Source organism: Sus scrofa, chromosome 5 (genome assembly GCF_054392235.1).
Source record: "Sus scrofa isolate SSC_HxYL_T2T_F1_AM1 chromosome 5, Sscrofa_HxYL_maternal_Yorkshire_Landrace_v2.0, whole genome shotgun sequence".
NCBI lineage: Eukaryota > Metazoa > Chordata > Mammalia > Artiodactyla > Suidae > Sus > Sus scrofa.
In genome coordinates, this window is record NC_139387.1 from 80,582,296 (window position 1) to 80,597,041 (window position 14,746).

General features: G+C 39.0%; 1 protein-coding gene across 23 annotated transcripts in view; it reads left to right on the top strand.

The window, feature by feature from the left end:
• The first annotated feature begins 41 nt into the window (after positions 1 to 41).
• PPHLN1 (periphilin 1) overlaps positions 42 to 14,746 on the top strand; it is a 146,361-nt gene continuing 131,656 nt past the window's right edge. For 7 of the 23 annotated variants that reach the window (XR_014804031.1, XM_021092548.2, XM_021092549.2 and 4 more), the window contains exons 1-2: positions 42 to 112; positions 756 to 1,034. Coding sequence is in view for 8 of the 23 variants with exons in the window: in XM_021092548.2 (XP_020948207.1) it covers positions 995 to 1,034 (40 nt within the window). In the remaining 15 variants the exon portion in view is untranslated. Of the gene's footprint in view, positions 139 to 755; positions 1,035 to 14,746 lie in introns of all 23 variants that reach the window. The other 16 variants (XR_014804033.1, XM_021092550.2, XM_021092551.2 and 13 more) reach the window with 3 other exon arrangements.

Here is a 14,746-nt window from a genome sequence, read left to right on the forward strand (position 1 = left end):
CCTAGGGGCGGGTGCTTTTGCTGACGTCTTTATGCGCGCCGGAAGTGCTGCCTGGGAGCGCGGCGACGAGCGGACGATTGTATTTACGGGGTCTCCCGGAGGCTCAGAGTCGGTGAGCGGATTTTATCATTCTGAGAGGTGGGCAGGGACAGGCGCGTGGGCCGGTACAGGGTCGTTGGCCGGTACAACTCTAAGGAATGAGCGGGCGGGTGGGCGTTTCCGCGGCGGGACCTGGAGTCTCCCGCTGCATTTGAATCGTGCAACAAACAGTTCTGCCCCTGCGGTTGAGGGTGGAGAGACTAGTGGGAGTTTGGAATAAAGAAAGTGTTGAGTCTGTGGTATAGGTTCGCTTCTGTATAGCACCATAATATGTAAAAAGAGGACTGATCTAGGTGAGTTCAATGACTCGAGATCAGTTAGGAAGTCAGTAAATTTACTGAGTGTGTTCGACGTACCCAGTTCGGTTGTAGGCACTTAAGGAGCTACAGAAAAGTGTAAAAGAGGCCTTTTGCTGCAGGATATCAGTCTTGTTGAGGAGACAAGGTCAACTTGGGGGAGACTCCGATTCACAGAATGACTCATCTTGAGTATTGGTATGGACAAATGTTAAACTTCTTAGCACTTTTTTTCCTCCTATAAATCTATAATGGGCACACACTGCTTTTTCTCTTAAGTGGCTGTAAACAGGCCCATCTTTCCTACAGAAAAATCAGAAAATAATGCAAGGTAGTTTATACTTAACTTCTACCCACCAGCACACACAGACCAGGCCTCTAACCACTCCCCGGGAGCCTGCGTGCCAGCAGCCTGGAACTCAGAGCCTCTCCTGGAGCCTGCACAGTCAATCCAGACCGAAGCTGATGTCTTCTAGAGAGACGGAAGTGCAATCCAGCCAGGGCGCTGCAGGATTTTGAGAGGCCCGAATGCCTCCGCGTCCACCAGGGGACCGCTGGGACTAATTCTCTTGGCAAACTTGTGGCCCACCAAAACTACTATGCTTCACATCCCTGTTATCCTTGGTTACCGCCCAAGATGTAAGCCCCTTTGGTCTTCTTTGCTACATCCTCATCCCCGTGCTGCTTTGTGCTCCCTCTCCCTTGATTTAGGCTATCACTGCTTCTTTCTCCTTTTCTTCCACATTTCACCCCTCGACAAAACATCTGTGCCCTCTGAAACCTTTCTTCTCTGCTTAACAAACTCTTTTACATGTTACACCTGTTTATGGAATTTTCTTCCTTCTCCTGACACTTATTTTTTCCCTCTAGCCTTTTCAATTGAGCCCATTCTCTGACACCTGCATTTAAGGCTGGGCGAAGTCTCTAGCGGTACTGAACTCATATCACTTTCTCAATAGTTTTTTCTTCCCTGAGGGTCTTTGCAAAAGTTCTTTTTTCTCTGTGGCATTTGATTTTTCCGGATCCCTACCCTACCTCTTTCTGGATAATTCGTACACCTGCTAAAGATCTCAGTTTAGTCACTTTCTCTGACTTCTCTTAGAGTTAGGTACTCTTACCAAGTGCTAAGTGCCTTCTGCTTCCCTCATAGTAGCACTTACCAGATATATCTCGATTGCTTATCTCTTTTGCTACTGAGCTAGATTGTTCAGAAGGGACCATATCTGTCTTGTTTACTTTTGTAATTCCAGGGCCTAATAGGCAGTCCAGTATTTCTTAATTATTACAGTTGCTGCAGGTACAGTCTCAGAAGTTAGGCTGTTGATGTATCATCTCTGGACTTTAAAATGTAAAAATCTTTCAAAAGGCGTCAGCTGCTATTCAGGTACAACTGGTTGTGGCTGTGTAATTGATTGTGTGGTCCCAGTGTTACTGGAGCATCCAGTTTTTTCAAGGAAAATTGGAAATACAGTTTCTTAAAGTGTTATCTCCCAGTTTTAAAGTATGGTCAATGGAATAAAGTTTTATTAAGAAAAAAACCTTGGGCCAAACACAAGTTGTGACTTCTTATTCACTGGTTTAGAATCTGTTATAAGTTTCAGAAATGGGCTTTGTGGAGAATAATAGATTTTGAACTGGGCCTAGATGGATGTTCAAAAATTGAGACAATGGAAAGAGGTATTCCAGCTTGGGAAATAAGTCAGACAACTCCAGAGTAGTGTTTGTTACTTTATGGGACAGAGAAGAGACACAGCATGAATGATTCTTTGGGAGAGAACAGGAGGCTAGGTGAGATGATAGAGGGCACATAGGAAGGGCAGAGAAGTTTGGATTTGTTACAGTTAATTAATAAGAAACTGTTTGGGTTCTTGATCAGGGAAACCAGATCTGACTGACATATTAGCAAAATTAATTGAGTATCCTTTTTTAAAAAAGGGTGAAACGGAGAGTAAAAGACTAGAAGGTGGCTGACTAGTTGACTGTAACCTCCATCCAGAGGTGAAAAGAGATTTAGATTTGGAAATATTATACATAGTCAACATCCAGTATTTTTGTCTCTTTCAGTACTTTCTGTTACTTGATCACTTATTGAACAATCAAGAGTCTCCTACTCGAGTTCCTGTTGTGGTTCAGTGGGTTAAGAACCCGACATAGTGTCTGTGGGTATGTGGGTTCATTCCCTGGCCTCACTCAGTGGATTGAGGATCTGGTATTGCTGCAAGCTGTGGCGTAGGTTGCAGATGCGGCTCAGGTTCGACCCCTAGCCTGGGAACTCCATATGCCGCAGGTGTGGCTGTAAAAAGGAAATCTACTACTAGGTATTTAATACAGTACAGTGGGGCTTCTAAAAGACGTTTCCTTAAAGCAGTGAGAAACCAGGTAATGTAGGAAGCCATGTAACTTAGTAGAGAAGACTGTGCTTTAACAGTACTGAGTTAAGTTAAATTGCTCATTATGAAACAGCCAATGATCTCCTTTCCTCTAGCCTCTTTTGCCTGTAATCCGTTTTGAATACTGCCAGGTGAATCTTCTGAAATGACATTTTCCCCCTCATCTCATATCTAGGTTTAAAAGCCTACAGGGAACTCCTTTAGTTTTTTGCTTTGTTGTGTCCTTGAATTTGTTCTCTCTGTCCTTGCCGTTTGCTTTGTGTAGCAATGTGATAGGGTTGAAAGGGCTGGATTTTAAAGTTATAAAGGCCTGGTCTGATTCCAGGATCCATATGGCCCTGGAATTTGAGCTTTTCAGAGGCTCCATGTTTTATGTGAAATGGGAAGGATAATATATACTTCAAGGGAGTTAGTTAATGAAAACTTGTTGAATACCTATGCAGGCTCATTTCCCACTCCTTTGCAATGCGAATCTTCTGCCCTGGTCTTTTCTGTCTTTCTCATGCACATTTTATCTTCCCCAATTCCTTTCTGTTTTCCTGGATTCTGCCATTTACTATTGTTCATCTGCATTTAAACAGTCTCTCAAGATTCGATTCTGTTTACATTTTCTTGGCATTCTTAACTACCATTGCTTGCGTTTATCCCTCCCTGAGCACTGAACAATGATTAATTCCTGTGGATTATTTGCTTTATTTTGACTTTTTTTTTTTTTGGTTTTTTTAGGGCCACACCTACAGCATATGGAAGTTCCCTGGCTAAGGGTCTAGTTGGCAGCGGCAGCTGCTAGCCTGCACCGCAGCCACAGCAAAGCCGGATCCGAGCCATGTCTGCGACCTACACCACAGCTTGCAGCAGATCCTTAGCCCACTGAGCAAGGCCGAGGATTGAACCCCTGTCCTCATGGATACTAGTCAGATTCGTTACTGCTGAACCACAATGAGAACTCCTATTTTGACCATTTTAATTGGCATGTATGTTAGGTTTTTTCCCCCCCACGGACTTTAATTATAACATTCATTTTTTTTTTTTTTTTTTTTGTTTTAGATGTCTGGAATTTTAAACATTTTCAAGCAGAAATAATATTATGTAATTTTTAGATTCAAGTTGACCCTTAAAAACTTCCTGTTTTAATTTAAGATGTCAAGAATACATTTACCTTGCTTTAACATCAATGGGTCTGATCCTAAGATGAAATAAGTTTAAAATTAAAAAAAAAAAAAAAATCCCAGGCAGTTATATAGGCATTTCAGAAGACAGGGCCTAGGTATTAATATTTTTTAAAGCTCTTTAGATGATTCTAATGTACAGTCAGGTCTGAGAATCACTGCTTTAGGTGCTAGAGCTAAAGAATTTTTATTGGCACCTTTTGCTCAAAAATGAAGTGGCGTTAGTGTTGAGAAATGTGAAAGGAGCCATACTCTGGAAGTTTTCTGAATAACCAAAAGGCACAAACTAATATTTAGGTTCCTCAGAATGGCTTGTATGGTGGTCGTATGAATAATATGTTTATTTGGCCAACATTTAATAAGTACATTTACTCCATGAAGCAAGAGGAGTACAGTCATTGCCTTTCCAGTGGTGTTCAGTTTGGGAGGAGAAGAGGAAGGAAAATAAATTGAAGATAATGTTATATCGTGCTAGTTTTGCAGGGTACTTTGAGAGGCCCAAAGAAAGAACTTTATTCTTTCTGGAGAATGTAAGAAAAACTTACATTTGAGCTGAATTCTGAAGGAAGAGTAGAGGGTGAAGGCAGATAAGTAGCAGAAAGATTCTAGACGAAGAGAAAAGCGTGCCATGATATGATAGTGAGAAATAGTGGCACAGTTGCAGGACAAGGTGTAGTTTGATATGACTGGAGGTTCTGGAGGCCATGAGGGATTTGGTAGGAGATGAAGCTGGAAAGGTAGAGCAAGGTTATAAACAAGCCTTTTTCAAGTTTAGACTTCATCCTTTAGGATATGGGTGGGCCACTGAGAGATTTTCGAATCAGGTGTATGATCAGAATAAACACTCTGGCTACAGTTTGCTGGGTGGGGGAGGTGACACCAGAAGCAGGGAGACCAGCATTTTACCACTGGGGAGTCCAGTACTAGATTAAGAGCATATGAACAAAGGTGTTGGTTGCAGGGATGGGGAAGCGGAGGTACACGTTCTTTATGTATTGAGGCAATAGAAATAACTGGGGTTAGTTATTTAGATATGAAAAGTTTTGGGTCTTGTGTGACTCAGGTTTCTGATTTGTACCCTTGAGTATCTGATGGGGGCATTAAGCAAAATGGGGAAGACAGGAGATGTAGCCGGTTTCTGAGAAGTGTGAAGAACTATTTTTTTGCTATATTGAGTTGGAGCTGCTGTGAGTTAATCATTTTGAGAGGAGTTGGGGTGGAGGTGGAGATGTGAGAATCTTTTCTCTAGAGGGGGCATATGACCAGCATTCATGGACTTCCTCTATGAATACTGAGCACATACATTGTACAAAATGTTCTAGGTGCTTAATATTAATCAATGAACAATGTAGAAATCCCTGCTTTCATAGAGTTCATATTGCTAGTAGCAAGGGACTAATAATATGCATCAAAATTATAAAGTATCTTAGATGGTTAGTGCTGTGAAAAAAAAATAGCAAGATTAGGGGAATCCGGTAGAAAAATGACATTAAGAAAACGCTGGAGGTGGGAGTCCCATTGTGGCTCAGCAGAAGTAAATCTGACTAGCATCCATGAGGACGCAGGTTCGATCCCTGTCCTCACTCAGTGGGTTAAGGATCCAGCGTTGCTGTGAGCTGGGGTGTAGATTGCAGATGCAGCTTGACTCGGATCCCGTGTTGCTGTGGCTGTGGTGTAGGCCAGCGGCTACAGCTTTGATTTGACCCCTGGCCTGGGAACCTCCATATGCCATGGGTGTGGCCTCAAAAAGACAAAAAATGAAGGTTACATTGAAGGGTTAACTACACAAATACCTGGAGAAAAGCATGCTTGGTGGGGAATTGCTGATGCAAAGGCCTTTTGCTCATCTAAAATGTGAGGTCAAATGTCATCTAATTGCTAACCATGGTTGGCTGTCAAAAATAGTTATTGAATGAATATAAAGAGAGAAAGGTGGAGCTCCCATTATGGCACAGCAGAAATGCATCTGACTAGGAACCGTGAGGTTGCAGGTTTGATCCTTGGCCTTGCTCAGTGGGTTAAGGATCCAGCATTGATGTGAGCTGTGGTGTAGGTCGCTGACGCTGCTTGGATCCTGCGTGGTTGTGGTTGTGATGTTGGCCGGCAGCTGTAGCTCTAATTGGTCACCTAGCCTGGGAACCTCCATATGCGTGGGTGAGGCCCTAAAAAGCAAAAAAAAAAAAAAAAAAAAGGAATGCATGTGGGAAAGAGGGAAAGCTATTTATTCTGACTGTATTTAATACTGGAAGCTGACTAGAGCCTTGTGCAGAGTTCCTCTGTAGCCTAAGATGCTACCGTAACCTTTGGATAAATGAAAAACTAATCTTTTTCTATTGTCTGGCCTGTTAATTCTGAGTGTGAATGGTTTGACAGAAGGATGTTGCTTGTGAGTTTCTGGTTTCTCAATTTCTAGGCTACTCTCACTAACAGTTCAAGTCCTTCTGTTATCTTAGTCCTCATTTGAAGCTAGTTTGGCAATAGTTGGGTAACTCCATGCAGTGCTCTAAGAAAGACTCCTTCCTTCCTTCCTTTCTTGTCTTTTTGAGGCCACACCCTTGGCACATGGAGGTTCCCAGGCTGGGAGCTGAATTGGAACTGTAGCTGCTGGCCTACACCACAGCCACAGCCACTTGGGATCTGAGTCACGTCTGCGACCTACACCATAGCTCACGGCAACTCCAGATTCTTAACCCACTGAGGGAGGCCAGCAATTGAACTCAAGTCCTCATGGATATTAGTTGGATATGTTAACCACTGAACCACAGTGGGAACTCGAAGAAAGGCTTATTTCTTTCTGGACATAAATATACCACGATGGTATATTAAACATACTCTATTGAATATGGCATAAGAGAATGAGATTTTTATAGTCTAGAACCAGTTATTACCAAACTTCTAAATGAAGCTTACATTCCCCAAACTGAATTCTAATTCTCTTCTTTGCTTAATTGTGATGTAGAGGGGTCCTAGGATTTTTCATTTGTATTCTTCAGTTTTCATATGCTGTTGGATTGGGAAATTTATTGGAGCACTTCTGATACTCCACTAATGGGAGATCAGGGAAGTGATGACAGTAAGTAACATGATCACTTGGCTGGGAGTCAGAGCATCTCTGTTTAAATTTAGCTGATTGGCTTCAGGTGCAGGATGGGTCGATATCCTAAATCTGCATAATGTCGTAAACATGTACTGCTAATCAGAAGGTTGCAGTACTTATCAGTTATTTTTTTCCCCTGCCCTGTGCACCCCCTTTGTCTAAGCACTGTTGAAGATCATCAGTTATTCTTTTTATTTTATTTTATTTTTTTGTCTTTTTGGTGCCACACTTGTGGCATATGAAAGTTCCCAGGCTAGGGGTTGAATCAGAGCTGTAGCTGCAGGCCTACACCACAGCCACAGCAAGCCAGATCCTTAACCCACTGAGTGGGGCCAGGGATCTAACCCGAATCTTCATGAATATTAGTTGGGTTTGTTACCAATGAGTCGTGCCAGGAACTCCCCAGTTATTCTTAAATCCTTTGAAAATTACAAAAGAGTTATTTTAATTCAAGGTGATTTTAGCATATTTTTCCCTTATTACCCAAAGTACCTTTCTTATATACCTTTTCTGTTGTTTTAATTAAAGATCTATCTTAAAGCTGGTTTTCTTTACAGCCTAATGTTCTTTTCTTTGGTATGTAATCATTGTATTTTGTTTTACTAACAGTACAAGGTTGCCTATGGAATCACCTATATTCCTGCTTTTCTCAATTATATAGATTTCTTAAGGATAAAAGAAGTTAATCATTTGGCAGTGCTGGTCAATTTTTTTTTAGGCATTTTCTATTAATGGGTGCTAATTATTTTGCTACACTAAGCTCTATTTAATTTCATCATTCTATTGTGTTCTACTATTTTCATGTTCTTACTCTGAAAATACATAGTAATTTAAACAACAATAAAGCATTATATTAGGTTATTGCTGTTTTGTAAAAGCAGTATAGGTGTGGTAAGAATACATTTAAAAACAATACCTACAGATTCTGTAAAGACATTAAGATTTTGGTATACTCACTATTAAGGAAGAACTTAAATGAAGTAATTGATTGCACATTACTTTATAACCTAGTGTTTATATTTAATCATTGTAATATAGTCATTTAAGCAATTTATTGTCAATTGTAAAGGAAACTAATTTCCATTTATAAAATTATGCCTATATGCACAGTAATTGGAATTTGAAATTGAGCTTTAGAAATTATAAACTTTTTAAGGTAAAGATAATTTATTTACCTTATTTCCTAAACATTTTAATTGAAACTGTAATTTTTATAGGTCCTAGTAAGGTGAATATTCCATTGGAGTATCTTTAGGTGTGGAGTCAAATATCCAAAACTGTCATAGGATTCACTGCAGGAATTGAGGTTGTGATAACACTAGTGTAATAGACTAGCTCTTTTGTGGATGCTATTTGTTTCTAGTAGGAATTAAGTTCAAAATACAGATTGATGCCCTATAGAAGTGGTTGTTACATACAGCAGATTCAGTGGGGAGTTTAATGTCAGATAAATTCACATTAAAAAAATATATAAATGTGGTAAAATATGCATAAAATTTGCCGTTTTAACCATATAGGTGTACATGCAGTGGTATTAAGTACATTCACATTGCTGTGTAACCATCACCACCATCCAATGCTTTTCATCTTCCCAAACTGAAACATCATACCTATTATACAATAATTTCTCATTGGATAATTTTGCTTTTATTTCACTTTTTCCTGTGTCTCTGGATTTTAAACCTCTGATTCATTTGCTCATGTTTAGCTTTTGCAAAAATGGATTTCAAGTGATCTCTTTTTTGTTTTTTTTTTTTGCATAATGTACACAATTTTATTTTATTTTTATTTATTTATTTTAATTTATTTTTTCCCACTCTACAGCAAGGGGATCAGGTTATCCTTACATGTATACATTTTTTCCCCCACACTTTGTTCTGTTGCAATATGAGTATCTAAACAAAGTTCTCAATGCTACTCAGCAGGATCTCCTTGTAAATCTATTCTAAATTGTGACTGATAAGCCCAAGCTCCCGATCCCTCCCACTCCCTCCCCCTCCCATCAGGCAGCCTCAAGTCTTTTCTCCAAAGTCCATGATTTTCTTTTCTGAGGAGATGTTCATTTGTGCTGGATATTAGATTCCCGTTATAAGTGATATCACATGGTATTTGTCTTTGTCTTTCTGACTCATTTCACTCAGTATGAGATTCTCTAGTTCCATCCATGTTGCTGCAAATGGCATTATGTCATTCTTTTTTTATGGCTGAGTAGTATTCCATTGTGTATATATACCACATCTTCCGAATCCAATCATCTGTTGATGGACATTTGGGTAGTTTCCATGTCCTGGCTATTATGAATAGTGCTGTAATGAACATGCGGGTGCATGTGTCTCTTTTAAGTAGAGTTTTGTCCAGATATATGCCCAAGAGTGGGATTGCGGGGTCATATGGAAGTTCTATGTATAGATTTCTAAGGTATCTCCAAACTGTTCTCCATTGTGGCTGTACCAGTTTACATTCCCACCAACAGTGCAGGAGGGTTCCCTTTTCTCCACAACCCCTCCAGCACTCAAGTGATCTCTTGATGATGTATATTCTAGATACATTCAAAATGCTATTTTGAATTTCTCTATGATTTTATTTCTCTTTTTTGCCTTGTTCTAGCTGCTTTGTTTCCAATAGCTAGATTTTCATCAAAGTTAAATGTTTTTATTTGTTGCTTTTTTTAAGCTTCTGTAAATTGTGGATTGATTGAAATAGAAATACCGTGAGGTATTGCAATGAAATTTTTATTTATCTTCCAAACTGCCAGGCGTAAAAAGATAAGATCACTCATCTAGTGAACACTCCCTAGATCAGGAGTGACCTATAAATTTAAGACTAAAAATACAGTCTTATTTCTGCCTTTAGCTAGTGAGGCATTTCTCGAAATATCTGTGCAGCAGTTAGGTGAGCCTGATCTTTCTAAGAGAGCCACCTTTGAATTTTCTTGAAGTGGTGGATAGAGTTTCAATAGATATATTCACTTTTTAAATTTTTTAAATTTATTTATTTTTAAATGATTTTTTTCCCATTTATTTGGTTTACTTACAGTGTTGTGTCAATTTCCTACTATACAGCAAAGTGATCCAGTCACACATACATATATACATTCTTTTTCTCACATTATTCTCTATCTTTCTCCATCAAAAGTGACTAGATATATTTCCAGTGCTATACAGCAGGATCTCATTGCTAGATGCACTTTTTTTTAAAAGTAAGAATATTTCAAATATTTGCAATTTCTATCATAAATTGCATATGCCTTTTTCAGAAAAGATTTTACCTAAGCCTGCTCAAGGCACTTTATATTTTTTGAGGGAAAGTCACTAAAAGTTTTCCATCAAACTTATACCTAATAAGTTTAGTGTTCTTTGGTGAGTTAATGTTAATATTGGCTTGATATTGGGATAACGTTTGAACATGGGATTTTTTTTTTTTTTTTTTTTTTTTTGCCAGTAGAAAACTGTAGGGATTTCCAAACTAAGGATGCTAGATTTTCTTTCAATATAAGATATTTTAAAGCTAGTGTTCTTAATATTCTAGGTAAAAATTACCTTAAACATCTAGTACAGTCTTTTCAAAGAAAGGATGATGTATGCTCAACTGGCAAAATTAGGACTTGACATAATATTGTTCTTGTGAATCTTGGGTGGCCTCTGGTGGTCAAAATAATATCTTCTATTTTAAAAGGGGTGTTTGAAGGGGGGTTTGCTTATTACTAAGATACAATTGCAAAATATTTTATTTTGAGAGTTTCATTAATGAAGCCTTAACTATTTTTCTCCATTGATATATACAGAAAACTTTAAATTTGATTCCTGAAAGACCTCAAGTAAGTAGTATAGTAATTATTCATACTTTTTTTTGTGGGAATCCAGTAGATTTCAATCTTTAGTGTTCTATCTCGTTAGGAAATTATATGATATTTCTTTAGAATTCTTACAGTTTATTCTTTCTCATTAATTACAGAATGTTATTTTTACTTATCTTCTCCTTTAGTTCATTAATTTATATTCATAATTTTAGCCATCACTTGACAAATTAAACCTATTCCAGGACCTTCAAAAAGTTACTGATTTTTGTAATAGATAATAGGACATACTAAAACATGCAGTGAAAATATTTACCCTCCTATACTCTAGCCACCCTGTTTTCCCCAGAGGACAGGCACAGTTATATTCTCTTGCTTATACATACATGTTTTTAAATACCCTGCCTTTTTACTTTCCAAAGGGTCAGCATACTTTACATGTTAATTTGCCCTTTGTTCTTTGCAGTTTATCTTGGCAATCTTTCTATATTGGTACATATGGGATTATACTTTTCTTTGAAATGTTTATTTTTAATATTTGAAATAAATATTCCTTTATATGAATGTATAACACTTTAATCTGAACCCTCCTGAGGGATTTTTTTAGGTTGCTTTCAATCTTTCCTGTGCATATGTACAAGTATACATAGAAGTGGAATTGCCAGGTCAAGGTGTATGTGCATTTAAGTTTTTAATAGATACTGTCAAATTGTTTCCAGTCTATTCCTTCATTAATGTACTATGATGAGAGTGTGATGTATGTATGAGAGTGTTGCTTTCCTTACTCTTACTGAAGTGGTTTGATTTCTGCAGAGCTTTGGGTGAAAATTAGTATTACATTATAGCTTCAGTTTTCATCTTTATTTTGAAGGAAGTTGAGCATCTTTTCAAAAGATTGAGCCATTGTATTTCCTTTTTTGTGAACTGACTTCATATGTTTATTTTTCTTTTGGGTTGTTGGTTTTTTCCCTGTGATTTGATTTGTTTGTTGCTGTTACTATTTCTCTCTACTGTATCTTAAGTAGGATAAAATCTAACTCATTCTTTAGACTGAAACCTTTTTACTGAAACCTGGATTCAGTAAAGACAAGCAGGAGAAGTAATGTTGACAGTTTCTTTTCCTTTTAAGCTTCCATCAGTTCTTGTACCTAAACACTGGTTACTTTAAAATAACATTGTTAATGACGTCTGACTGCAGAGTTAGAATTCAGGTTGCTTTGGAGTTCCCATCGTGGCACAGTGGTTAATGAATCTGACCAGGAACCATGAGGTTGCAGGTTTGATCCCTGACCTTGCTCAGTGGGTTGTAGGCTACAGCTCCGATTCAACCCCTAGCCTGGGAACCTCCATATGCTGCCGGTGCGGCCCCAGAAAAGGCGCAAAAAAAAAAAAAAGACAAAGAATTCAGGTTGCTTTATGCATAATGTTAAAAGCTAATTTTAATTTCCTCAGGCATCTTTGGTTAGTTAGTTCATTTTATTTGGTCTGTTTGTATTAGAAAATATAGACTTGTTTTTGCAGCAAAAATTATGATAACGTCAAAAATATTACTCTCATCTTCTAGCCTTTATATTTACCTAGCCTAAATTAACCTAAACTATTACAACTCTTTGCTGCCAAAGTAGGATGTCCATTCCTTTTTCTCCCCACTTTTTTTTTTTGGTCTTTTTTTGTCTTTTCTAGGGCTGCACCTATGGCATATGGAGGTTCCCAGGCTAGGGGTCCAACTGCAGCTGCAGCCGCCGGCCCAGGCCGGAGCCACAGCAGTGCGGGATCTGAGCTGCGTCCGAAGTCCATACCACAGCCCACAGCAATGCCGGATCCTCAACCTACTGAGCAAGGCCAGGGATCGAACCTGCAACCCCATGTCTCCCAGTCAGATTCGTTAACCACTGAGCCACGATGGGAACTCCCCCCACTTATTATTAAAGCAGAAAGAACCACCAAAAATCTCTTGACATATGTCTTCTCTAAAGGATTATTCTTTTTCACAGGTCTGTGGACTGTGCACCTGTACTAGTTGCCTTATTTTCTGTGTACTAAAAGCCCCTAACTTGGTACCTGTCCCATTTTTACTTTTCACTCACGATCATCCTTCTGCACATCAGAATGATTCATTGTTCTGACCTGTTTCCTGATTACTTCATCCTCTCCTGGTTCCGCCCTGTTAACTGTTTGTCATCTATTCCAAGGCTTGTCAAGCTGCTGCCTGTGGGCCATCTGCTTATTTTTGTAAATACAGTTTTTTTGGAACACAGCCATACCCATATATTTATGTATATTGCCTATGGATGCTTTCATGTTATAATAGCAGCATCAAGTAGTTTGGTGATGGAGACTTGTGACCAGCAGTACCAAAAATATTTGTTTGGTCCTTTATAAAAAAAATGTTTGTGAACCCCTCAACCACTGTATTTCCATCTCATGTAAATGACTTTTGAGCTGTTTTCTACACCCCGTTTTCATCTTCTCTCATTTGCCTTGTTTACCAGTTTACAGATACTTTTTCATCTGGCCTGTGTATCTCACTGCATTAGCTTTCTACTCAGAATGTGTCAGCTCTTTTTGTCAAAGTAGGAAGCCTCTCTGCATACCAAATGTGAAAAATGCTGACAGGACTTTTTATTTTTTTTAAGAATTTTGGCAGTTTGTTTATTCATCAGATGATAGACATTTGGGTGTTTGCAGATTTTGGCTATTATGAATAAAAGTGCTGTGGACATTCACACAGAAGTCATTGTGAGAAACCTAAATTATTTTTCATGGGTACTTAGGAATTGCTAGGTGGTATGATAAGAGCATGATTAATTTTACTGGGAACCATGAGGCTGTTTTCAAAGATTTTAGTTACTACCCACAGAACTTTTATTTTAATTTCAAATTTTATAATGGTGCCTTTGCATTTAAAATAAGTTTATAGTTTATAACATTAAAAACAAAATCAAGGAGTTCCCGTCATGGAGCAGTGGTTAACGAATCCGACTAGGAACCATGAGGTTGCGGGTTCGGTCCCTGCCCTTGCTCAGTGGGTTAAAGATCCGGCGTTGCCGTGAGCTGTGGTGTAGGTTGCAGACGCGGCTCGGATCCCGCGTTGCTGTGGCTCTGGCGTAGGCCGGTGGCTACAGCTCCGATTCAACCCCTAGCCTGGGAACCTCCATATGCCGCGGGAGCGGCCCAAGAAATAGCAACAACAACAACAAAAAGACAAAAGACAAAAAAAAAAAAACAAAATCAAGAGTGGTCTGTTTCAAGGTTGTATTTTTACAGGATTGTTTAGTACTTTTTATTTTTATTTATTTATTTTTAATATATTATATATTTTTTTATTTTCCCACTGTACAGCAAGGGGATCAAGTTATCCTTACATGTATACATTACAATTACATTTTTTTTCCCTCACCCTTTGTTCTGTTGCAACATGAGTATCTAAACAAAGTTCTCAATGCTACTCAGCAGGATCTCCTTGTAAATCTGTTCTAAGTTGTGTCTGATAAGCCCAAGCTCCCGATCCCTCCCACTCCCTCCCCCTCCCATCAGGCAGCCACAAGTCTTTTCTCCAAAGTCCATGATTTTTTTTTCTTTTTTCTTTTTTTTTTTTTGTCTTTTTGTCTTTTGTTGTTGTTGCTATTTCTTGGGCCGCTCCCGCCGCATGTGGCGGTTCCCAGGCTAGGGGTTGAATCGGAGCTGTAGCCACCGGCCTACGCCAGAGCCACAGCAACGCGGGATCTGAGCCGCATCTGCAACCTACACCACAGCTCCCGGCAACGCCGGATCGTTAACCCACTGAACAAGGGCAGGGACCGAACCCACGACCTCATGGTTCCTAGTCAGATTCGTTAACCACTGCGCCACGACGGGAACTCCCATGATTTTCTTTTCTGAGGAGATGTTCATTTGTG